General features: G+C 48.6%; 4 protein-coding genes across 4 annotated transcripts; 1 reads left to right on the top strand and 3 right to left on the bottom strand.

Moving 5' to 3' along the window:
- The first annotated feature begins 1,954 nt into the window (after positions 1 to 1,954).
- On the top strand, positions 1,955 to 3,291 carry BDW43DRAFT_238919 (uncharacterized protein). The gene has a single exon (XM_032039639.1). The coding sequence runs from the start codon at positions 2,146 to 2,148 to the stop codon at positions 3,247 to 3,249; it is 1,104 nt and encodes a 367-aa protein (XP_031894489.1). The 5' UTR covers positions 1,955 to 2,145; the 3' UTR covers positions 3,250 to 3,291.
- Positions 3,292 to 4,157, bottom strand: BDW43DRAFT_238918 (uncharacterized protein). Its single transcript, XM_032039638.1, has 2 exons — positions 4,072 to 4,157; positions 3,292 to 4,016 (listed from the first exon to the last, which is right to left on the bottom strand). The coding sequence occupies exon 2, from the start codon at positions 3,977 to 3,979 to the stop codon at positions 3,335 to 3,337; it is 645 nt and encodes a 214-aa protein (XP_031894488.1). The 5' UTR covers positions 3,980 to 4,016; positions 4,072 to 4,157; the 3' UTR covers positions 3,292 to 3,334.
- A 1,133-nt stretch (positions 4,158 to 5,290) lies between these two features.
- BDW43DRAFT_316628 (pyrroline-5-carboxylate reductase family protein) lies at positions 5,291 to 6,272 on the bottom strand (the record flags this gene model as incomplete). The annotated part of the gene is made up of 2 exons (XM_032048346.1): positions 5,291 to 5,582; positions 5,662 to 6,272. The coding sequence occupies 2 exons, from the start codon at positions 6,270 to 6,272 to the stop codon at positions 5,291 to 5,293; spliced, it is 903 nt and encodes a 300-aa protein (XP_031894487.1).
- A 2,071-nt stretch (positions 6,273 to 8,343) lies between these two features.
- On the bottom strand, positions 8,344 to 24,683 carry BDW43DRAFT_316627 (uncharacterized protein; the record flags this gene model as incomplete). The annotated part of the gene is made up of 6 exons (XM_032048345.1): positions 8,344 to 10,042; positions 10,108 to 11,110; positions 11,161 to 12,252; positions 12,312 to 14,699; positions 14,757 to 24,103; positions 24,157 to 24,683. The coding sequence occupies 6 exons, from the start codon at positions 24,681 to 24,683 to the stop codon at positions 8,344 to 8,346; spliced, it is 16,056 nt and encodes a 5,351-aa protein (XP_031894486.1).
- Positions 24,684 to 25,011: the final 328 nt, after the last annotated feature.

The raw sequence follows: 25,011 nt of genomic DNA, 5'->3' as shown, positions 1-25,011 counted from the left end.
CCCTTTTTCTTGTCTTGTCCGAAATGGAATCATTTACCGGAGGGGGGGAAGTGAACGAAGTATTGGGTGCAAGGTATGGATAGGTTCCATGGCTCTATACAAGAGCGTTTCTAAAGATCTTGATGGATGTATTTTGCACAATCGTGTGAAGCACCAGGATATAATGCGATCCATGAGTATGAATCATTTAGACCTTGAAATACGAATAATGAGAATGTTATTTGTACAACCATCCGTAATGCCATATTCGTGCCCAGTCCTAAACGAAACCCTCTTTACCAGGCGTCAGAATGCCATTTAAAATAGCGTAGCATGTGCGGGTACACTTGTGACATAAGCAGGAGCGTATTTGCTTATCCATTATAGTACTTTCTGACTTCCAGAAGGACTTCGTCAATCTGTCTAAAGATCGGCCATAATACTAAATACTCCCACAAGCTGAACACAGGCAGCCTTTATGCAAAAATTAGAGACATCTCGAATCAATAGTGATATAGTGCCAGATCACTTCAACATTTTCCTAAATACTGTAACCTCTGTTCATAGAGAAAGCGCCAGGAACGCCGCATCTGTAAATATTAAGTCAGTATAAAAATTAGTAAGTACTCAGGCCAATTTATTTTATAAAGGTAATGGAGAATATATATATATATATATATATTTATATCGTCATAATTTTAGCTATGATAACTTATCACCAGCCAATGAATTGAAGAGCTTTTTACAGGACAAGAAATCGACCAGAGAAAATGTTGGAAACCAAACATGGAAGTAGTTAAGATAGGTGATACAATTTGCTATAATAGCAAGGCGTCTGGAAAACGGAAAATAGGAAGGGAAAAAAAACCCGTAATTAGATGACTTAGCAAACTCAGCAATGAGGCTACATGCAGCCTTAGACTGCGCACAGCCGGAGGAATGAATAAAATAAAATAAAATAAATTCTGTGGAGACAGAAACCTGGTCCCAACTGCTATTATGTATACAATGGAGCAGCGCAAAATTTTCGTGTTGAATATAGTATCGTTTACGGGCGAGGTTAATGGCCCATCTTGCGACTGCGTTTATACTGCAATCATCCGATTTCTTGGGGGACACCATCAGGTTGCCGATTATGTACAGGTGAGACTGCACCTTCATGCTTAAACCAATGACTTGCTGAAGATAGAGGCGAAATGGGGGGAGGGGGGTTAAAATCTTAGGTGGGAGGTGTACGTGAGGTAAAAAGTACCTTGTTGTTCATATTAAATAGCCTCAGAGGGGAATTCAAGAAAATGGAGAAGACTGCAGCTTTTGGATGCTGTCAGAGGCAGTACCACCCCCGCGCGCTGCTTTCTTGGTGGCAGCATATCCGTCACAAGGCGGAAGGAGAGGTAGCAGGTTATAACTACATATCACAGTAGAAAAAGATGCAACAATCAACCAACAGAATTCTCTGTATCAACCTTTATTAATATACCTTAATACAACCACAGAAAGGAATAGCTGATGGTCCATATAAAAGCAAAAAGGATGGCATACTGAAAAATATTTTGTTGACATTTCGGCATCGGCAGGCCATGACATCAATTATTGTTACTGCTCTATTGGTTGAACACCTGCTGCATTCGAATTTATAAGGAGACAATTAATTACAAACAAGAGCAAAGCCAGTTTCACCAGAATATTCATTAACTGCTTCTCGGGCCCACTGCCAAGACAATAGTCAAATATCATATATTCGACCCACAGTTGCAAATTCAATTTGTTGTACATAGCGGTAATTTCGGTCTTTCAGCCACATCTCGTGTTGTATACTTATTTTAGCTGGATTTATTACCCAGACTCTTGTCTATTACTGTGGAGGTACGAAGGGCGGTGAGCTATAGTAGTTTATTCCGTAGAGTCCGAATGCCAAGACACCTGGTGAGGGGACAACCATCAACAGATGTAGGATCACAAGGACTATGAGATCGCGAATAACCCTAATAGTGTGACTGTGGTGGGGTAGCTTCAGGAATCTTATGGTTTCGTTCGAAGTCATCCATCATCTCCAGCCTTTCCATTTCTCTTCTCCTATGCACCGGTGTTCGGCTCCTAGCCATCGGCAAATAATATTGATATTGAGCTTTCATACAGACGATAGTCCTTCCTACACTTAACACCATGATACCCCATGATGGAGTTGTCCACCATCCTTTCGGTGGTGGGTCGTATTATTTCAAGCAGAACCTCCTCAGATATCTGAATGACCAATGCACTCGGCCTAGGATCGCTGTCCATATTGGGTCGCAGCCAAATAGCAGCCCGCACCTTGGCAATATGACTACCTTTGCCACAGGATTTGCCCTCGCTGCTGCCCTAAAGGCAAAATTTGGGCGTGAGATTAGGGCTAAGTTCGTCTATGTGGACAGCGCCCCTACCCCAGGAGAGGAGATAATGATCGCTGGGGTCAGATATCAGAAGAGTCTCAAACACTCAGGAGATTTTGGAGCCAACCAAACGCCATTTATGAAGGTGCTGGACCAACTGTCTAAGCTTTCTGGTATACCGTACGACATTCAGACGCAACATTTCTGGCGCTCGAATCCCGCGTTTCCCGCCATCGTTCGGGACATCGTGGCCCACCATCAGAAGCTTGGCTCACATATGTCACCAGAAACAGGTAAGCTAGCTATTCGAGCATCGTGTCCGTGGGAAGGATGCGGCCTAGCAGATAAACATGGTGTGAACAATCAGTACCATAAAGACTGTCGAGTCACGTTTGTGTGTCCTGATCATGGAGACCATCATGTGGATCTCACATCACCTCAAGATCTAGAACGGCTCGAGTTCAACACGCCACTGCGCAATCTCATTCGGATCCTCATCTGCAGTCATGATTCAGATACGTCGTGGATTATGTGTACTGGATCCGACTACGCCGGTTTCTACCAAGAACAGCTGACATGGCGGCTGCTAGAGCGTCCTGGAAATGCCCCGATAATCTTCTATGCCCCTCTAGTCCTTGATTGGTCTGGAGTCAAGCTCTCGAAGAGCCTGTATGTCAAGCAAGGTGCATACAAGTACCTACGCGATGCAGGTCGCAGTTACCTGCTAGATGCAGAAACATTTTTGAAGAATGAAGGTGGGCTAAAGGCGCTGTTTTGGGAAGTCCAGGACTGGGTAGAGAAGCCATATATGCTCTTCAGGAGCTACACCATTGATTATTTTGACAGGCAACTGATATCTCGGGGAATGAAACTGGCCCAGGAGAGTAGCTCTGCTTAGGCCACTAGACCATGAATACATTTGCTTCCTCTGGATTTATTCTCATTGTAACAGTTAATGACGGCCCATAATTCAGCATTCCCTGTTAGTTCACTGGATCTGACTTCGTAAAGAATTCTGATATCTTCCTCGGTCCCGGCAAACTGGATGCTCTCTTGGATTCTTCTAGATCATGTTGCTTTTTCTTTTCAACAGGGCGCTCTTCGGGTGCCTTTGAGATTATATGATCCTGTCTGTCCAGTGGGCAGCTCTCTAGGAGAGCGACTGGGACCCAACAATACTTCTGGGGTGCACCCTTTAAAAACCCCTTTGCGATAGCTAACTTCAGGCTGATTGTCTCCCTCAATTTCCACAAATCAAGTATTTCATAGCCGTATTTTGAGACCTTTCTGCCCGCATTGAAGTCCTCATTACCAATACCGCCGTCCTCTGGGACTTCACCAGGGACTTTGCCGTGAGAGATGCGGGCGACATGTTCGATTCGCGACATGGGGGCAGACGTGTAGAACCAGATGCGACGAACGCTCGATGGGAGGAGGTAGCGGCGGTATTCGTGATTCTTTGCGCCAGTCGCAATACTGTGCATATGTTCGGGCTTGATGCTCATGAAGATGTCTCCACGTCCGGTTCTAGGGGTTAAGGCCTTTTCTTTGGTCATTATGATAACTGATACGCAGGAGGTACAATTGGACAGTGTTGAGCATGTGTCTTTCCTCCTTCGCTGGAGCATAGGAAACGCGACTATGAGATCCTATCGCACACTAATCCTGTCTGGGCTTAGTTCACGGTTCACGCGTCCACCATGGGGCTCCTGTTTAATACCGAAATATTCTGCCATTTTACCGTACTGAGATCTCTGGTACTGGTGTCGGTCAATTCGTCAATTCTCGTTCCTACACCTGCTAGTTGTCTTCCCTGAGAACGGGCAACGATTCATCGATGGGATTGGTCAATTGAATCAAACTTGGCTTCGTTGTTATGCTAGTAGAAAAATAAGAAGAAAAAAGTCAGAAGAGATGACCCAGAGGGCGGTGGCCAGGGCGGTCTACTTTATGCTTGTAGATTACTAGGTAATACGGAATCCCGCATTCCCAATAATATTACTGCTGGCGTATTAACCGCTGTTAAGTAATTTTAACCTTAACCTCAACTACCCGCTGCGGTTAAGGCAATCCTTCCCCATAACCTCCCCGCAGCGGATATGGGGAGGGGCGGGGAGGTTAATGCGGGGAGGTTAATCCACTCTAGACTTCACCTACTACACGGTAATAATGGTCAGAAAGCAGGAGATAGGATAAAGGAGATAGCATAAAGCTATTAAGAGGAAAAATAATATTTCTAAAGGTAGTGAGACTTTAATAGTGGCTGAGGAATAAAATAGGTGTGGAGTAGGGTTAATAGGGGTTATATTTAAATAGTCTTAGTAAGAAGAATCAGACGGTACTCTGGTCTTATTATAATAGCCTTAGATTAATAGAGTTATAGGCAGGATAAGTGCATGGGTGGATTATACAGGCGGATTACATAGGTAGATTGGGATTCTGCTGGACCCCCCATCCCAACGCGCGCAGTTGGACCGTTCCCCTCTAGAGGCAAGCATAGTGCAATGGCGTACGACCAGCTCTATCTTGTTGGCTGATGGCTTCCTCTTTCTGGATTGCAGTGTATCTCTCCAGCAGAAGCCCGATGTTATTCATCTGTTTTGCTCTTGCGCCGACATGAAGATTCTGATATGATAACCCAGAAGACTATTATAATAACTTCTTTCTGAAACAATATTATGCCTATACTGTTGTAGAAGCAGTTTATGTATAACTAGCAAAGATTCATATAGACGTGCTCAACACTCACGGCTTCTCTTCTTTATCATCACATACCACGTACGTATTATATTTGGCTCCTTTCTATAGCTTCTTTTTCTATTTGCACTTTAGCCAGATGAGTGCCAAAACCAATCGCCCACCAGGCATGATGAAAAAGCATGATTCGAAACATTTCCGTTGCATTAATATCAGATGCGATCCCCAATCTACTCTACAAACTAACAGAACCGCATCTTCAAATTTGCATCTAAACTCTTCTGGATTGCCACCTTAAACAACTCCTGAACCCCGCTTTGATTCAAATGTGAAATCGCCTTTTCTGTACTTCCCCCGGGAACACAGACTTCTTTTCGCAAATTAGCGACTGGCTTGGATGACGCTCTAGCGAGGAATCCAGCACCAAGACAGGATTGAATGACTAGGGGCTCCGCAGCTTCCCTCGAAAGACCCATGGACTCTGCTGCAGCGACCATGGATTCGATGACGAAGAAGAAATGCGCAGGACCAGATCTATCTTCCATAGTTAATGGGCCTGTTGACTGGTTTATATAGAAGAGAAAAGAGGAAAAAAGAAGAAAGACAGACTTACCCCGACACAGCCGCGACAACATCTAGCATCGACTCTTCCGGGACGATAGAGACAAGGGGAGATACCTCCTCAAGAACTGTTTTGACATGATTGACGCGAAGAGTGGCATCTCCTGATGCGAAGAGACCGGTCGCGCCCTGCCTGAACTCAACGGGCGTGTTGGGCATCGACCGAACGATCGCCGTGCCTGTCGGCAGCCAATCTTGGAGCTGGCTAACGGTGATTCCAGGACACACCGTCACCACGGTAGGACGGACCGGCGGATCAAACGACTCGAGGGTGGGCGCTAGTTGTTTTGCGACCGTGGGAACATCTGCTGGGCGTGTGCAGATGAAGAGGATGGGGGATGTCGCATTGGCTTGGGGGGAACTTTGCTGTGATATCCTGGCGTCTTTCCAGATGCGTTGATCGAGGTTGTTGTCTGTGACCAGAAGTTGCGGGTACCGGGATTGCAGTTCTTGGATATGTTCAGGTCGTCGGGCTGTGACTGCGATGCCGCATTTCAGGGTCCAGGTACTGGTAGACGAGAGAATGCCACTAATTATGGCTTGCGCGAGATGGCCTCCTCCAACGAAGGTGAGATGGACGGGACCTTGGGTGGAAATAGTCATGGTTGATGGATTAGAATGTGGGTGTTCAGACATCTATTTCACGGGTAGTGAGTGGGTTTTATGTCTTCAACGAGATATAGGGTATTAGGTACGCTTTGGGCCAGCTAAGCTCAAAAGTGAAGGGATCACTCATTGCTTATCGAGCACATTGAGCCGATTGGCTCTCTATAGATGTTCTATGTATATTATTTTTATCCACTGCATGACAGGCATACCTTCATGTAAGGAGAAGTGAAGCAGGGATGAAGTGTAAGCCTAAGAGGCTCCCCTATGCCATAGTGTTGACCTGGTGGTAATCCAATGTCGAGTTGTCATGACTGTACCGAATATCCCTGCCTTTTGCAGCGTTTATTCCACTGTCAATTATGGGTTGTTCGGAGCCCCCCCTTAAGAGTGTTTTTCATTGCCCACCATTTTACCTGTATTTAGAACGTTTCTCCAGCCCGGGAATGCGCAGAGAATGGCTGTTTTCAGCTGGATAGAATGACCGGCCCTTCCAGATCTCACTAGGTGTCATATATCTTTACTAGCCGATACGTACAGGGACCAGATAGTTAGCACCATTCTGTTGAATGGCGGGATGTCAAATTTGACCCACTATATCCTTCACTTTACTCCATAAGTAGTAAAAACATGGATGTGTATCTCATGTTGCTTTGATCAATCACGAACGACCACGTGGCTCCTGGCGTCCACCGCACATTATTCAGAGTAATGTACGTCCAGAATATTATGCATTTTTGGTATGTGACTTACAATGGTGGTTTACATAGGACCAATAATACTCGAGCTTTTGCTTTCTACATGATGATAGCATATGAAGGGATCAAGGAAAGCGATGCGCGGCAACCCTGCACTCCATGCACTCAAAACAATACTGATCAGCATCAGAGAATGGGCAATAAGCCAATGTTCGATAATGGTGTCGCAATTTGGAATCGGTAGCGGTTGCTAGATTGGCGCAAATAGGATGAGTTGATAGGGAGAGGAATCCTACATCTGATTTAGGAGTTGGCGCGTGATACTATCTCAGCGTTTACTGATTTATTTTCAATTTATATATAGGTTGCAAAGGTAATTTCATTTCATCACTGAATCTAGCAGAACATGATGCTGGCTGTAGATAAGTATCTAACCCTTGCTAGATGAGTGCCGTTCATCGAACAGGTCGATGAAACACTTGCGCTTCGCAGATGACTTTCAGTGGTTCAAGGGCCACTAATACCGAGACATGGGCCTGATAGCAATCAGCATGGTAGACTCACCCTTTCTGTATTCTAGGAACGCATGACTCCACAACGTTTGGGGAGATCTCGAGCTGTGTAGTACTGAGAAATCGTGTCCCGAGACAGCCCACAAGCGCTCTCAGGTTTAGCAGGAGAACCTGGCTCTCTTGGTAGTTGGTTAAGATACCGGGATTGAAAACTCGCAGGGAGAATGTGAACCAGGTACCTTTTGTCGATATTGGACCTCTCCTGTTTTCAGAGCCTGGTTCCGTATGCGGAAAAATTCCTCTTGAGTTGGCGATTTCTTCGAGCTAATTGCTCACTGACGGGCGCTTGACTACTGGTCGTTCCTCTTCATCACGTTCCCAAATTCCCCGGATGCCCATGTCGAGAACTTCGACAGAGGACGCAGTCTGGGGACATATTTGAACAGCGTCGGTGAGAGGTATGAGTCTCTCGCTTTGTCAGTGAAGTTTAATGATAGGCTAATTGGAAGAATAAAGATCGCCATCGACGGCAGACTTGGAGAAGGACGATAAGTCCATTCCAATTACTTCCGAATCTTTCAGGGATTCTGTCAACTATCAGGAGCATCAGCTCCTCTAGTAGTCGGTTCATAATGAGCGACGTTGTGTTTGGAAAAACGTGGGAATGTTGCTAGCAACTGTTATAGATGCTATAAACCTGGAGCGAAAATCTAGCTAAAATTGATGGAAGGGGCGGAACAATTTCACTTTGTTTATTCAATTCCAGAGTGCCACATTTTGGAATGATCTATTGAAATAAAGAACGGCGAGATATAAATTTGGGCCAAGACATGTACGACTTATTCAATGAGCGACCCACTACACTTCACCCAGAACACTTTGGATCCGAGCAAACACCTCTCGTACAGTATCCTCACTGATAAGCCGTCGGTTTACTTCGAATTCTAAATGTAGCCTTCCGTTGCGTGGCGTGGCATAAATTTCTGGACGACCTCGAGGAAGAAGATCATGTTCGTGGGCAGTAATCGTGCTTCCGGAGTCTAGAAACTTGAATTCCATTTCATCCTCCTGCTGGAATGCCGTTCGCCAACCAAAGTCGACCACCTGCTCCGGCCAGTCGGTGCAGTTTCGAATAATCTCCTCCATTCCTGCAGATTCATGGGCGGAGTCATCAATGAACTGGGCTTGCAACTGCTGTGCGACAGTCACGATTGTGTCGTTGGGATTGATGGATGCGGTGATCGGCACTTCAGTCATGGTAGGACCGACGACGTTTTGTAGACTACCAGGGAGCATGGAGCGTCCCGTCACTAGACGACCGAAGACAACATCTTCTTGTCCGAATTGTTGAGAGAGGGCAATGGCACAGGCTGCATGGAAAAAGGTCGCGCCGGAGATTCCTTCGTGGCACTGGACGTTTGGCATTTCGAAGGATGTTGTTACTGTCATTCGATCGGAAGTGCTGTATACCGCATCAAGACGACTTGCTGGACTCCAGCTGGGATGGCAGTAGTTCCGGAGTCTTGATGTCCAATATGAGAGACTTTGTTCTTTCTTGCGCTCATTGAAAACTATGAATTGGCGGAAAGATGGCTGCGTTGGCAGTGACTGTTGATGGTACAGGGCTGCCAAAGCTTGGATCACCATGCCCCAGGTGTATCCATCGAATTGGGCGTGTGCAATTCGGAAGACTAGGCGATGCTTTCCAGCTTGATGTCGGATGGCCATAAAGCGAATGAATGATCGTCCTAATTGGCGCGGTCTCTTGAGATCTTCTTCACAAAGTATACGAGTGAAAGACCCCACGTCGTCATCAACATCAAGAGTATCATAGATAGGCTTGAACCCATCCAGAAGAACTTGCCAGAACCGACCACCTGCTTGAATAAATACTGCACGAAGTATGTCGAAATGATTCACAAGTGCTCTACACGCCCATTCCAGTCGGGCAAAGTCGACGTTGTGGGGGAGCCCGAAGATCCAAATCGGCAGTCTCCCGGGGGGGTCCTGCAGCGCGTCTATGACTGCACATTTTTGAAAGTCGGTACAAGGAATGACATCTTCGACAATACCTGCATTGTCATACAAGAAGGGCTCGACATGATTTTGGAGGAATGTCTTGTGATCATTCGTCTCCAGAAACGAGAATGCCGGCTGGGGTTGCAACGCTTCATCTTCCTCCGTCTTCATTGTAACCAACAAGGCCAGCTGAGATAGACGAGGGGCTTTAAATATTTGTGCCACGGTGAGTGAAAGACCCTGTGGCCGTGCAGCTGCAACGAGTCGCATAGCAGCGATAGATTCACCACCGATACGTAGGAAGTTGCTGTCAGCGCTGATACTGGCAGGTTCCACACCGAGCACAGAAGACCAGAGGACTTGCAGTCTCTTCTCCATCTCGGTTGATGGTTCACGATGTTTTTGGCCACGAGATTGGAGTTCAGCTAGCCTCTCCAAAGTTTGCGCATTGCCCAGCTCGCGAAGAGCTCGACGATCGGTTTTGTTTGTTGTCGTCATTGGGATTTGGTCGACTGGAATATAAGCGCCGGGTATCATACTATTATTACACTAAGCATCGTATCTTTTGAATTAGAAAATATCAGAGCAAGGGGAAGCACGTACTATTGAGGTAAACGATCGATAAGCTTCTGCTCCAGGCTTTCCATGAGCTCGGTGAAGGCGGATGGATTCTTCTCTGATTCTCTAACCGTATCAGCTAGGCTAATGAAGACAGCCAATAGAGGATTGCTGTTCTGTGGTCTGATAATCTCGGCTGCAACCCCATCATAGAGACTTGCATCTCCCAGACAGACGCGAACGTGGTATTCAACTTCTGCTAATTCGATTCGTTGACCTCTCAACTTGATCATTCCATCTTTCCGACCGATAAAGTCGAATGACCCATCGGAGTTGTAGCGCAGAAGATCACCAGTCTTGTACAAAGTTCCCGATCGTCCTGGGTGCGCGGACGTGCCTTGTAGGAGCCATGAGGGATCTTTGATATATGCTGTCATGGTCTTGTCTGGATCTGCGAAATACCCTTGGCTGACTGTTGGGCCCTCAATGAGGAGCTCACCAATAGTCCCGATAGCGGCGAGGCGATCCGGACATCCGGGCTTGACCAGCCACATATTTGCGCCAAATGGCAGTCCAACAAGGCTATTATGACAATTACTATCGAGACGAATGAACGACAGACCTTGGGCACATTCAGCCGGACCGTAAATGCCAATTATAGCCTCTGCTTGAGTCCAACGCACCACCTCGGACCTTGGGATAGGCTCTCCTCCCATGGCGAGGCATTTAATTCCAGGCATTGATGATGGATCCAGAGAGCGAGCAACCGAAGGAGTAAAGTACACATAATCACACTTCATGCGATTGAAAGCGCCTGGGATATCATTCCTTCGTTCTGATTCGGACGGAATGCATAGACAGCCCCCGCAGATCAGGGTTTGCAGATGGTTGGACCATGAAACGTCAAAGTTGTATGAGACAAAGTCAAATACCCGTGAAGAAGACCGAATATGCAAGATTTCTTTCTGATGTGTTGCTGCAGATGCAAAATTTTGATGAGTAGTGACAACACCCTTCGGTGTACCGGTTGAGCCACTGGTGAAAACAACTGTTCGAACGGGTCAGTCTAGCTACTTGAAAGGGATATATGGGACATACCGTATATTGTATCTGATGGATGAACCTGTGGTAATGGAGCTGTGCTATGGACAACGGGAGAGTCGATGAGGTGATAACGGTCGACAATCACCACCTTTGCATCAGAGAGACTTCGAGCGAGGTCATGATTCTTAGAAGATGTGAGAAGGAAGTTCGGATGCACTTGTTGTACGATTGATCGGAGTCGCGATTCTGGCTGTGTTGAGTCCATCGCGACACATGCAGCGCCGGCTTTCATTACTCCTAACGCGGCCACCAAGTGCCACATGGACTTTTCAAAGCAGAGCGGAATAATCGTCCCTACCCCAGCTCCAAGAGCGACAAGTTGAGATGCTAAAGAAGTTGAAAGCATATCTAGCTCCTTATATGAAAGCTGACCGTCCCAAGAGCATATAGCGGCGGATTCTGGATGCCGTTTGACAGTGTCGCCGATAAGTTCATGAACACACCTTTCTTTCGCCCGGGGAACCGCCGCATTCCACTGCCACAGTTGCGCAATATCCTGTGGACTGACGACATTAATTGACTCGACGGTGTCGGTGCTTAAGATGGCTAGTTGACGCAGGACATGTTCAAACTGTGATGCGATCCGTTCCATCTGCGCCATGTCCACGACTTTTGAATCAAAACTGATCTCCATACTCAGACCATTGTCTTCGGTTAGCTGACACAGAATCATTACTGCATTCGGATTGTAGTCATCCAACCCAGAATTAGCAGAACCTATCTTGCTCTGATCAAAGGGGCCGTCGATTAGTTTATTGTCACCGCTTTGCTGGGCAGGCTGTACCACCAGAAGGGTATTAAATCGACTGCCCCGTTCTGTATCCGGATTGATGCGTCTGATATCTAGCAATTCCGTCTGTTCGTAGGCAATCATCTCAATGGACTGCTGCTGAATGGCGTTGAGAAAACTTTCCACGTCTTGCTCCGGGCCAAGCTTCACTCGCACTGGGACAGCGTTGATGAGAGGGGCAATCATTCGATCAAGGCCTTGCAGAGGGCCCTGTCGCCCCGTGACCATGGTGCCGAAAACCACATCGTCAGTATCTGTATAGTGGGCAGTCAAGATCGACCATGCCGCGCGTATAACTGAAGCTGGGTCAGCAATCACAAAAAGCGTCACATTCCAATGGTCCGAAATTACTTACTAGTTGAAGCCGTTGCATCCCGTTTAGGCCAGTGAAAACCCACAAACTCACGCCTCACAGTGCTGTCGGCTTTGGGATGGTAGTCATCATATGGTAGGACTGGAAAGGGAACTGCTTCGGAGTCTGCAAATTGATTCTGCCAGTACTCTCGGGCCTTCTCGTGGTCGATGTCCATGATATGCTTAACAAAAGCCTGGAAGGGTGCAACGGGTGTGTGGTTTAACAGTCCTGCGTAGGCTCTCGATACCTCCTGGGTCAGAAGATTCAACGAATAACCGTCGTAGATCGCATGATGCTGGGTAAGAAGGCAGTAGAGGCCATTTTCCGCGGCATTTCCGACGATAGCTAGGCGAGTAAGAGAGGTTGAGAGGCCCATAGATCTTTGGTCTTGCTGGATGTATGTTGACACCGTATCACCCGTTTCCCATTCCAGAGACTCGTTCACCTCAACCTGCACCAGGCCTTCTGTAGGCGTATCCACAATGCGGCAACGGAGGATAGGAGCTCTAGTTTGACTGACTTCTTCCCATGCTATCTTAAGGCGAGGTATGTCAACGTTCTCTGTCAATCGAAGGGCAAACCGGGCGATGTACGAAGTGTTGCTCTTTGCTGTCATAGATAACAAAGACTTTTGCACTCCGGTACAGGGAAAGACATCCTGGATATCCGACTTGCTGATATTGCATTGCTGAGAGATATAATTGAGGGTCATTTCTTTGTCCTCTGGACGCTTCAAAAGGGAGAACGGGGTGACCCCGACCTGACCAGCATCATCTTGGTTTGGATCCAAGGGAACGATTGCCTGTACCATGTCGCATAGCCGGGGCTGACACAAAATCATTTGTACAGTCAAAGAAATACCTTGACTGCGAGCTAAGGACGCTAAGCGCATTGCAGAAATGGAGTCGCCACCAAGTCGAAGAAAACTACTATCGATGTATATTTGATCAGCTGGAACCCCTATCACTGACGTCCACCATTTCTGTAGCAAACATTCCTGTTCTGTAAAGGGAGACCGGCCATTTGATCGCCTTCCTCCACCCAGTTGCTCCAATGTGAATTGTGATCCAATCTCGCGCAGACGCCTGCGATCTGTCTTGCCACTGGGAGCCAAAGGCATTGGATTGATCGAGACAAATGTGGCTGGAACCATATACGTAGGTACTCGTGCTTCCATCTTATTCTCCAGATCGCCTGCTATCTTGGAAATTCTCGTCGGGTCCGACTCGATAAAGGCTACAAGAGCAGCCCGTCCGGTCACTTCTGGGGTCACCACTTCTGCAATGACAGAGGCCTCGATGGACATATCAACGAGGACTTGTCGGAGATGATGCTCGATTTCCCCCAGCTCTATCCGTTGCCCGCGGAGCTTGACCTGGGTATTCTTCCTTCCAATGAAAACTAATGTCCCATCAACCGGATTGTACTTGACTAGGTCTCCGGTCTTATATAACCGCCCATCTCTGCCAGGGACCCGACCATTGGGATCTCCCCTGTGCAGCCAAGATGGTGTTTCAATAAATGCAGAGGTAGACTTTTCCTCATCCATGAAATAACCCTGTCCAACCAGGGGACCTTCGAGGTATAGCTCTCCGACGGTTCCAAGGGGCGACAGGCGCTCGCTTGATTGTGGATCGACAACCCATGTCGATACACCGTATCCTTTGCCAATTGGAATCTTGGATGGGATGGCACTGGGAGCCTTCCAGTAGAGTGTGCCAACAGAACACTCCGCTGGGCCATAGCAGTTGACAGTGGTAACATGAGGAGTCCACAGCGCGAGATCATCATGCGTGGCGGCTTCACCGCCGAGATATATATTTTGTAGCGTTGGGATGCAATTGGGGTCAAGCCAGCGAGCTATAGATGGGGTTAGGAGGGTATCTGTCGCTCGGAAGCGGCGTAAACTCTCGGTCAAATGGCTTTTTCTTTCTTCATCGCTTGGTATGCACACTGTGCCCCCTGCTACGAGAGTAGGCAGCACAGCTCCATAGGTCACATCAAACGAGGGTGCAGAAAAGTCGTACATTCTGGTCGATGTGCCAAGGTTGAACACCGGTTGCTGATGGAAGATAGCACTGCAGAAATGGCGATGCTGGACGAGAACACCCTTCGGAGTTCCAGTGCTTCCACTTGTAAACACGGCATAAAGCAGGTCCGATGGATGTACCGATGGTAGTGACGTGGTCATTTCGCGTCCCTCAGATACCAAGCGCATTGAATCATGGCTCACTACGATAACATGCTCCACCATAGAGGAGCCATGTGATTCATTCGCAGGTGACGCCAGCATTAGGATGGGCTTCACTTGTTGCACGATTGCTTGGAGTCGTGATTCCGGCAGAGCGGGATCTAGAAAGAGCCCAGCGGCTCCAGCCTTAATGACACCTAAAAAGGCAAGGAAAGAGAATACACATTTTTCAAAGTATAACGGAATAATCATACCTCGACCAACACCCAGATCTACTAGCTGATGAGCGAGTTGGGTCGATAAGTAGTCGAGCGCTTGATATGTCAATTCCCCATCCCAGGCTGAGATAGCAGTGGCTGTCGGCTGGGACTCTGCCGTGTCTGCGATAAGTTCATGGATACAGCGGTTGATACTTTCATATGTGTGCGAGTTCCATTGCCAGATTTGGCTCAAGTCTTGTGCTGTGATCATTTCGAGATCGTTGACAGCAACTCCATCGACCTCGCGGGATGTCACTTTCCGCAAGAGATGTTCAAAATGGTGCGCCATTGTGTCAACTGTCGCATGGTCAATCACGTTTAAGTCGAAAGTGAATTGCAGTTGAATTCCATTTTCCAAAAGCGTGCAGCCCACTGAGAAGGCATATGAGCTGAACCCACGGTAGCGATCTCTCATACTTTCCGGGGACGACTGTTGGAGTGAGAATAAACTGCCCTCGTCCATCTTTGTCTCAGGTGGCTGGATCATTAGAAAGGACTGAAATCGACAGGCCTCCCGTGCTTCGTCGTTGATCTTTTGGATCCTCGACAGCCCGCTCTGCTCATACGGAATCATCTGTGTTGCTTGACTTTGTAAGCTAATCAGCATCGCTCGGATACTTTCATGGCCCTCCAACTTCACGCGAATTGGGAGAGTGGCAATGGTGGGAGCGGCCAACCTATCAATGCCTTGAACTGGTGCATTGCGGCCGTTGACGACGGTCCCAAAGAAAACGTCAGATGAATTAGAATAGCGAGAGCAGAGCAAGGCGAATACTGCACGTATTGTCGTCGACGGAGTAATGTCATCTGTTCTCCAACGGATGTCACGAATGGAATGTTCCAAACTCGAATCCGGATGAGGCTCGTAGGCTGAATTTGGCAGTGCGGGAAACTGTGATGCTTCGAGACCGGCAAACTGCGAGGCCCAAAAGTCGGATTCAGCCTTCTTATCCTGCCGGTTGATATACTGTACAAAAGGCTGAAAGGCGCTTAATTCACGAGGGTTTGTATCATGGTAGAGCGAATTCAGGGTTTCCAGGACTAAACCTGTGCTCACACCATCGTAGATTGAGTGGTGCAAAGTGAGTGCGAAGGAGAAACGATCGCTTTGCCCTGGAGATGTCGCGAATAAACTGCATCGCATCAAAGGCGATCCTAGTCTGATCGGCAGCTGCTTTTCCTTTTCGATATAATCCTCAGCTCCTTCCGCCTCAGTCCACACCTTGGTTTCTTCGATTACTACCTGCACCAACCCTTGACCCGGAAGATCAACGATGCGCGTTCGCAGAATTGGAATCCTCGCTACTGTTTGCTCCCATGCGGCTTTAAACCGGCCAATGTCGACAGAAGAACGAAGTTCCAGTACGTTTCGACCTGTATAATCCCCATCCCGCTTCGTCGTCAATGAGAGTAGGCCTTCTTGCAATGGTGTGCATGGGAATATGTCTTCGATGTTCTCTTCAGAGATACCACACAGTGAAGCGACTTGTTGTCGGGCCAGTTGAATATCCACTGATTGATCCAACAGAGTGAAAGGGTCAACCTGCCCATACCGGTCATTCGTCGTGCTCTGAATAACAGTAGCCATATCGGCGAGTACGGGCTTCTCAAAGACCTGGGATACTGTCAACAGTATTCCTTGATCGCGGGCGAGCCCAACAAAACGCATTGCTTCAATCGAGTTACCAAGCCGGAGGAAGCTATCGTTCGCAGAAATCTTGCCCATTTCAATCCCCAAAGCAGCCGCCCACAAGCTCTGCAATTTGATCTCTGCTGGAGTCGTGGGTTTTCTCTGTTGGATATTGGATTGCACCTGCAGTGTGAACGCAGAACCAATCTCCCGCAATGTCTTGCGATCGATTTTCCCGGTTGGTCCAGTGGGGATGGCCGGGACGGGGATGTAGTAAGATGGAATTGCATAACGAGGGAGTGACTTTTGAAGTTTTTCGTTCAGGCCATTTGTGATGGAATCTACCTCTTCTGTCACAATGAAAGCCACCAATGTAAGGTGGGTGCCATCCTTCTCGATTATGCCATCCACGACGACTGGGAAGTTCGCTATGTCCACACATTGTCGAATATGATATTCAACCTCTTCCGGGGCTACTAACTGGCCACGTATCTTGAGCTGTGCATCTTTGCGCCCGATGAATATCAGGTTACCGTTGCTGTCATATCGAGCCAAATCACCAGTTCGATAGATCCGCCTCTTTCGTCCTCTTTCATTTCCACTCTGGCCAAGTGAGAGGAACGTTGGGTTGTCGCAAAACGCGCTCTCGGTCAATGTCGGGTTCCCAATATAAGCCACTGCACATGTTGGTCCCTCGACAGCGATCTCTCCAATGGCTCCAAATGGCGCCAAACGATGATGATTATGCGGGTCAACCAGCCAGCAAAGAGGGAGATATTGAGATACAACCTCATCAGAAGGACCCGCAATTACCCCCGTGTACCATGACGGAAGAGTGGCAGGGGAAACTGCAGCTAAACTGCATTCAGCCGGTCCATACCAGTTGATAACATCGCACTTGCCGCTCCACCTGTTCACGTCTTCTTCGGTCAACTTCTCCCCAGCTTGGATGAGCGTCGACAAAGTTGGTACCGCTTCAGGGCTAAGCAGTCTTCCGGTTGACGGGGTGCAGTGGAGCACATTGGCTTCAAACCGATTGATTACCCTGGGCAGGTCGCTGAGCCGTTCGGATTCAGACGGAATACAGAGACAGCCACCGTAAGCTAGAGTGGACAGTGTTTCCACCGTCGCAACATCGAAATCGTACGACGCAAACTGGAACAAACGAGACAACGAGCTCATGGCGAATACCTCACCAGCACCCTGAATGTTTGCGCTCGTCGTTCGATGATTCCAAAGAATCTGCTTGGGTTCTCCAGTACTGCCAGAAGATACCAAGACAATGGCAGGGTCAGTCATTCTCGGAGAAGGGAGTGGATTATATGAGATAGGGGTGTCCAGCATCTCATCGATAGTGAAACATTTCGAAAACCGCTTTACCAAGTCAACTCGCGATGGTGAAGCCACGGCAATCACCACGTCGAGGTTTTTGAAGACGGTGCCCACACGATGCTCTGGTACGGCGGCAGACTGCAGCAAACAGACAGCGCCAGATTTCAGGATGGCGAGCTGCATGATCGGAACCCACTTGGACTTTTCCATACTTAGAGCGATTGTTGACCCTTTGGAGATACCCAGTCCAAGCAACCTGTGGGCGAAGTCTGTGGACAGCTCCTCAAATTGTTTGTAAGATAGCTGACCATCCCAGGCATCGATTGCGATCGAGTCAGGTTGTTTGCTTGCCACGGAAGAAATCTTTTCGGATACTAATGTCTGTGGCTCTCCCGGACGCGTGGAATTCTTTTCCCAAAATCGAACGATGTCGAAATCAGACGCCGTTTGAACATCTTCAAGTTTTGTGGTTTCTGGGTCTGCGGTGCATAGCTGTCGAAGGACTGTCTCGAATTGACAGGCGATGCGATGAATCTGCCTGTGATCGAGAATATGATTGTCAAAGCTGATGTGCAACTTCAGCCCTGACCTGGTAAGCTCGCAAATCAACATCAACGGATACACATTGAATGGATCAGTTCCCCGAGTGGCAAGATTCGAAGAGAAGCGTCGTGCTTTAAATAGCAGACTGTCATCCTGTAGACACTTTCCTTCAGCCACTGGTTGAATCACTAGCAAAGTCTGGAATAGCGCAGAGTCGATATTCTCTACAGTCCGCTGAATATTTTGCAGTCCGTACTGCTCGTGAGGTATCATGCTGATGCTTTGCTGCTGTATTAGATCCAAGAATGTCTGGATTGTCTGGTTCCAGTCGATAGAGGTTGCAAAGGGTACTGTTGCAATTGTTGGGCCACTGCAGCGTTCGATACCAGGCATATTCGCTTGTCGCCCACTTGTTGTGACTCCAAATACCACATTGTTCGAGGCCACATACTGCGCTTCGAGGATGGCCCAGGCTGACCGGAGGATGGTCGATGGCGTCATTCCGGCACGCGGCCATTCGACTGGAATTGAATGATCCATCTCCTCGTTGGCCAGTGGGATGTAGGTTGAGGAGGGAAGGACTGGAAAATGTTGAAGCTCGGCGTTAGAAAGCTGGGCTTTCCAGAATTTTGTGCTGTCTTGGGGGTCAGTCCTTTGCAAATATTGGATAAAGTTGCGAAATGGCGTAAATTCTGTGCTACATTGACCAAGGTACTGATGTTCAAGTTCATCCAGAATCATCTTCAGGGAAGCACCGTCGTAGATACAATGGTGAATAGTGAGAATAAAGCTGCCTTCCACAATGGCAGCACGACAAAGTTGCATCCCCATGCCCATTGGCTCATGTTCATCTTTTCGCACATACGTAGCAATGTCAGTGCCAAAGCGCCACGGGGCATCGTCAAGTAAGACCTGAACCAACCCTTGACCCGGGAGGTCAATTATACAAGTTCTAAGGATGGGTAACTTCTGCACAGTGGATTGCCATGCTTGTCGTAGCCGGTCCGGGTCAACAGTGGCTTGAATCTCAAGTACACTCCGCGATATATATTGGCCATGGTTTTTTGCGCCTAAAGCTAGAAGGCCTTCTTGGAGAGCGGTACAGGGGTAGATGTCGAGGACCTGTTCCTCCGATATCCTGCAGCGGTGAGCAGCATACCTGCGGCTATCCTCTTTGCCAACGCGTGAGCTCAAAAGAGAAAATGGAGGAACCTCTTCGGTAGAGCTGCTTCCTTTTTCAAGTCGTTTCGACATACTCTCCAGTACTGGGTCCTTAAATATGTCTGAAACGGTAAGCACAGATCCATCGTTGCGGGCCAGGGCAACGAGGCGCATCGCCGTGATAGAATCGCCTCCCAGACGGAGAAAATTGTCTGTTGCATAGATTGAGTCGACGGCTACACCAAGAACATCTGCCCACAGTCGTTGGAGCCTCTTCTCATTTTTGCTGGAGGGCTTCCTTGCCTTCTTCCGGGACGGCTGCATCGCCGCCAGCTGTTCTGTAGTGAACGAGCTACCGATTTGACGCAGACGCCGGCGATCTGTTTTTCCCGTCTTGCCGATGGGGATCTTGGCAATGGGTATGTACAGGTTTGGAATCATATAAGACGGCAGCACTGTCACCAGATACTCTTCAAGTTCGTCGACCGGCAACGTGGGTTTGCTTGCCATATCGCGGGAGCTAAAGAAGAGAGCGAGATTGTCCTTGTCGCTGAGTGATGGAGTAAAGATCTCTGCGACAGTTTTGACTTCATTGCCTCCCTTGAGAAACCCCTGAACTAAACGTTCGATGTCCTCAAGGTCAACACGTTGTCCTCGAAGCTTGCGTTGGGACTCCTGAATTCGACCTAGGAACAAAAGGGAACCAGCAGATGTATATTTGACGAGGTCTCCCGTTCTATAGAGTGTCCCATCTCGTCCAGGTACCTTCCAATAACCCTGTTGCAACCAGGACGGAGAAATGAAATGCTTTTCATTCAGGGCAGCACCGCAGCTCCCTGTATAGCTGGCGACGATCGGACCCTCGATGCATAGCTCGGCGATTGCTCCGACTGGAGCAAGGATATTAGGATTTTTGGGGTCGACTAGCCAGGTACAGGCTGCTTGACTTCTTCCAATGATTCCTGACTGCCATTTTTTGGGATCAAGTTTATATGACGTGGCTACGCACGCCTCAGCTGGACCATACCAATTGTACACGACGTCCACATACCCAGACCATTGAAAAGCCGTCCTCTGTTGCAGCTTTTCACCAGCAAACGTAATCTTCTTTAATGACGGTACATCCTTGGGCACAATGGTTTCTGCAACGGAAGGTGTCAAACAAATCCAGTTCGCATTGTAGTGAACGATGCTTTCAGCCAGTCGATTCGTTCGTTCAGATTCAGATGCGATGCAAACACAACCACCTGCAACGAGGACCGAAAGCGTTTCTAATGTGCTGACATCAAAATCGTATCCTGCAAATTGGAAAACCCTGCTGTTAGAATCAATCCCAAAGCATTTTTGCACTGCCGCAATGTTGCTTGACAGCGTCTCATGGCTCCATTGGATAGGTTTTGGCTTTCCAGTAGAACCAGATGTAAAGAGAAAAAAAGCAGGATCAGAGGCATGGACCTGTGGTAACGATAGACCTGGATTATCTTCAACGTGAGTTTTCATCAGCTCATCAATGGTAACAATAGGCGCCATGCCAGTAAAGGGACATAAGTGGGGTGCGGTCGATGTTATGACAAGTGTTGGCTGCAAAGTATCGACCATCTGGCTAGCTCGTCGACCTGAAGTCGGCACAGAAACAGGCAACGCGATGCATCCAAGTTGAAGAACAGCAATCATCGTGATAACCAGCCAGGAAGACTTTTCGAAGCTCAGCACGACGATAGATCCAGGGTTAACCCCATGCTCTCGCATTCGGCACGCAAGAGCAATCGACTTTTCCTGCAGCTGTCGGTATGTGAGCTCGTTATCCCATGCGCATATGGCAATTTCCCCCGGTTGAGTAGCAGCTCGCTGCGCAATCAGAGACGTTACACACTCAGTAGCGGCAGGTGGTAGGTCTCGGTTCCACGTCCAGATATCAACCAGATCCTCGCTGGTCAAGGGGCTGAGATCTCTTAGTTTGGATTGGCCAAGCTGCTCTGAGCACATTTGTCGCAATAGATGCTCAAACTGCCGGGCCAGCCGTTGCACCTCGTCTTCCTCAATAGCCCCGGAGTCAAAGTTGAACTTGAGGTCTGCACCAGATTCATCCAGATGACATATAATCATCATCGCGTAAGAATTGTAGATCCCCATACTGTCGCTCTGACCATCCTTAGCTACTAGAATTGGATCCGCTTGTCTGTGCGCTTCGAAAATACCTGGTATCGACAGAGTGTGTGCCCGGGAGAAAAGACCGCCAGGTTTCTGACTCTTTCCTTGGTGAGCTGGCTGGATGACCAGTAACAGCTCAAATTGGGTGGCTGCCTCAATGTCCTCATCGATCCGCTGAATGCGCTGTAAGCCGAACTGTTCATATTCCGTCATTTCTACCATCTGTCTTTGAATTTGCTGCAGCAAATCTTCGACGGTCTGATCCCAGTTCAACTTCACCCGCACAGGAACTGTGGCAATAGTTGGTCCCGCGATGCGTTCAATATCCGGCACAGGAGCCTGTCGGCCACTGACGGTAGCTCCATACTTCACATCGTCTGTATTTGTGAATGATGCTAGCAGTATCGCGAGTGTAGACCGCACCACTGAAGATGGAGTGGCGCCGGTACGGGGCCACTGCACCCCACTAATAACATGGTTGAAATCGAGCTTTTTCCTTGGACAGTATTTGGAAGATGGAAAAACAGCTGCATCGGAGCCAATGAGCTGATCACGCCAAAACTCTGTGGCCTTTGCAGTGTCCATGGCCATTACGTGCTTGACAAATGGCTGGAAAGAAAGGGGCGCTGAGAAAGATTGAGTCGCCCGATACGCCATTTCAAGAGTATCCAGGATGAGCATTGTGGTCCATCCATCGTAGATCGAGTGATGAATCTCCAATAATAGACGGGGAGTTTCATTTTCAATCATCCCAGCCCGGCACAGTGGTCTCCCTAGATGTGAAGCCTGAGAGCTGGTGGTCATAAAGTCGCGGATATGCTCATATCGAAGCAATGTCACTGGGGTCTTCGCGACAACCTGAACGATACCTTCGCCCGGTAACTCGATAATCCTAGTACGCAGAATAGGTGTTGCTGCAACGGTGTTTGTCCAGGCCCTCTCCAGCTGCCTCATATTAATGTCTTCTGGCAGATCAAAAACAGTGCGTGATGTATAGTCGGCGCTAGCATCTCTTGCACTGATGGCCAACATCCCTTGCTGTAATGCAGTGCAAGGATAAATATCCTCAATCTCGCCAGCCTCTACTCCACACAGCATGGCAGCTTCTTCACACAAGCTCTTGTTACTTCTCCTCCCCTCCAGCAGGGAGAATGGGAGCACGACCTCGCTCGGCACAACATTTTCGACCTTGGTTGCTAATTCGTTTAGAATGGGAAAGGTGAACACATCTGCAACCGTTAAAGACAGCCCTTCCTTCCGCGCTTGCGCAACCAGATACATGGCGGTAATCGAGTCTCCTCCCAGGCGCAGAAAACTATCACCTGTGCTGATTCGATTGACCTCCAGCTCTAAAACTTGGGCCCAGATGTGCCGCAGCTGTCTTTCCGCGTCAGTTGTCGGCTCGCGATACTCAACAGTGGATACGATGGTTGATTGGAGCTCGACAATTTGCTTCCAGTCCAAAGCATTGCCCATTTCCCGTAGTCGCCGTCTATCAGCCTTGCCAGTTGAGGCCACTGGAATGACATCGACCGGGAGATACACGGTGGGAATCATAAAGGAAGGTAATATTTCACGCAATTTTCTTTCCAGGCTGTCCATCTGGCCCCTGATCCGTTCTCTATCATCTGGCTGAGCCTGAACAAACAGAACCAATGACAACGTGTCGGACCCTCGCGGCATAACCACGTCTGCAATCACGGAGAGATCTTCGTCTAGACAGGCACGGACGTGATGCTCAACATCACCAATTTCCACTCTTTGGCCTCGGATTTTAAGTTGTGCAGCGTCTTTGCGGCCCATGAACATTAGTCGCCCGTCTGGTTTGTACTTGACCAAATCCCCTGTTCTGTAAAGTCTGCCTGGCCGGCCAGGAACATTGTTGTTTCCTTCCAGCAGCCATGGAGGGTCATTGATAAATGCATCAGCACTCTTTTCAGGGTCAGATAGATAGCCCTGACCGACTAGAGGCCCTTCTAGGAACAGCTCTCCTGTCGCCCCTGGGGCGGCCAATTTGCTGCCATTGACATCGACAACCCATGTACAGTGACCAACTCCCCTGCCGATATCCGGACGACCTTCGAGATGTGAACTGAGGAGGGAAAAGGCACATTTGAATGTACATTCCGTTGGGCCATAGGTATTTAGCAATCTTACCTTGTCGGCCCAGCGAGTGATGTTGTCTCGGTACGGCATCTCTCCACTCAACAAAACCGTTTCGAGGGTAGGTGGAATGGGGTTTATAGTCCGTAATACAGTAGGCGTCACATTAATCAATGTGGCCTTGAATGAGGTAATGGCAGCGGATAGATCGTTCAGCATGTCTTTCTCGTTCGCAATGCAAATGCATCCTCCAGCGCAGAGGGTGTGCAGGAAGTTACTCCATGCAACGTCGAATGAAAAGGGAGCAAAGTCAAAAACCCGCGATCTTGAATCAAAACCCAACTTCTTGCCCTGGTGATGGACGGCACTACGCACGTTTGCATGGCTGATGCACGCACCTTTGGGTTGACCGGTTGTTCCACTGTCTGGATTAGCGTTTCTTTCTTTCTATCGCATAACTTGGAAATCACGTACGATGTAAAGGAGACATAAACTATATCAGAGGGGAAAGCGACCGGAAGTCCGTCCGCTGGCTCCTCAATCTCGTGGTCGAAAAGGGCATCATCCAGCTGCAGGATGGAAGCATCCGCCAGCCCAGATGCTCTGGTGGTATGCACTGGCGACGAGATGATGACTTTCGGTTGTGTCTGTTGCACAATCGATCGCAATCTGGTATCTGGCTGCGTCGCATCCAGCGCAACGGCAGCACAACCTGCCTGGATGATGGCCAACATGGCCACGCAGGCCCATCGCGACTTGGAAAACAGCAAGGGTATACTGGACTGGCGGGGGATCCGCAAGGCAATCAGGCGTTGGGCCACCCTGCGAGATAGCGCATCCAGCTGAGAGTACGTTAAATCGCCATCCCAGGCGCACACAGCCAAGGCATCCGGATGATGGACCGCAATAGTTGCAATCAGATCATGAACGCAGCCCGGGACAGTCTCCGGGACTTCAGCATTCCAGCTCCAGATTTGATCAAGATCCAGGGTATGCGACATCATGGCGGAATGGGATTGTTAGCTGGAAGGAATAGGGGGAATCGGCGAAGGATCACCGTGCCAGTAACTACTGCAGAAGAAAAGAAACCCTCGATGCCAAAAGTTACAAGTTCCTAGCAAGACCCACCGAGGCAGAAACTTCCGTGTCAGTGGCACATACCATTCGCCCACAAAAATGATACTTCGCTTACATTGATTGACGAACGCAGAAGCCACCCATAAGCGCTTATGCAGGTTACAGGTCAGCCGCGCCGAAACCGGTCATGTAGTGTAGTATACCCAGCGGAGCACATGTGGCGGTTATGAACGGCAGTCTTCACGGTATTTT

The sequence above is a fragment of the Aspergillus alliaceus genome (assembly GCF_009176365.1).
Source record: "Aspergillus alliaceus strain CBS 536.65 unplaced genomic scaffold BDW43scaffold_79, whole genome shotgun sequence".
Lineage (NCBI taxonomy): Eukaryota > Fungi > Ascomycota > Eurotiomycetes > Eurotiales > Aspergillaceae > Aspergillus > Aspergillus alliaceus.
This window is presented reverse-complemented; position numbering and strand designations above follow the sequence as displayed.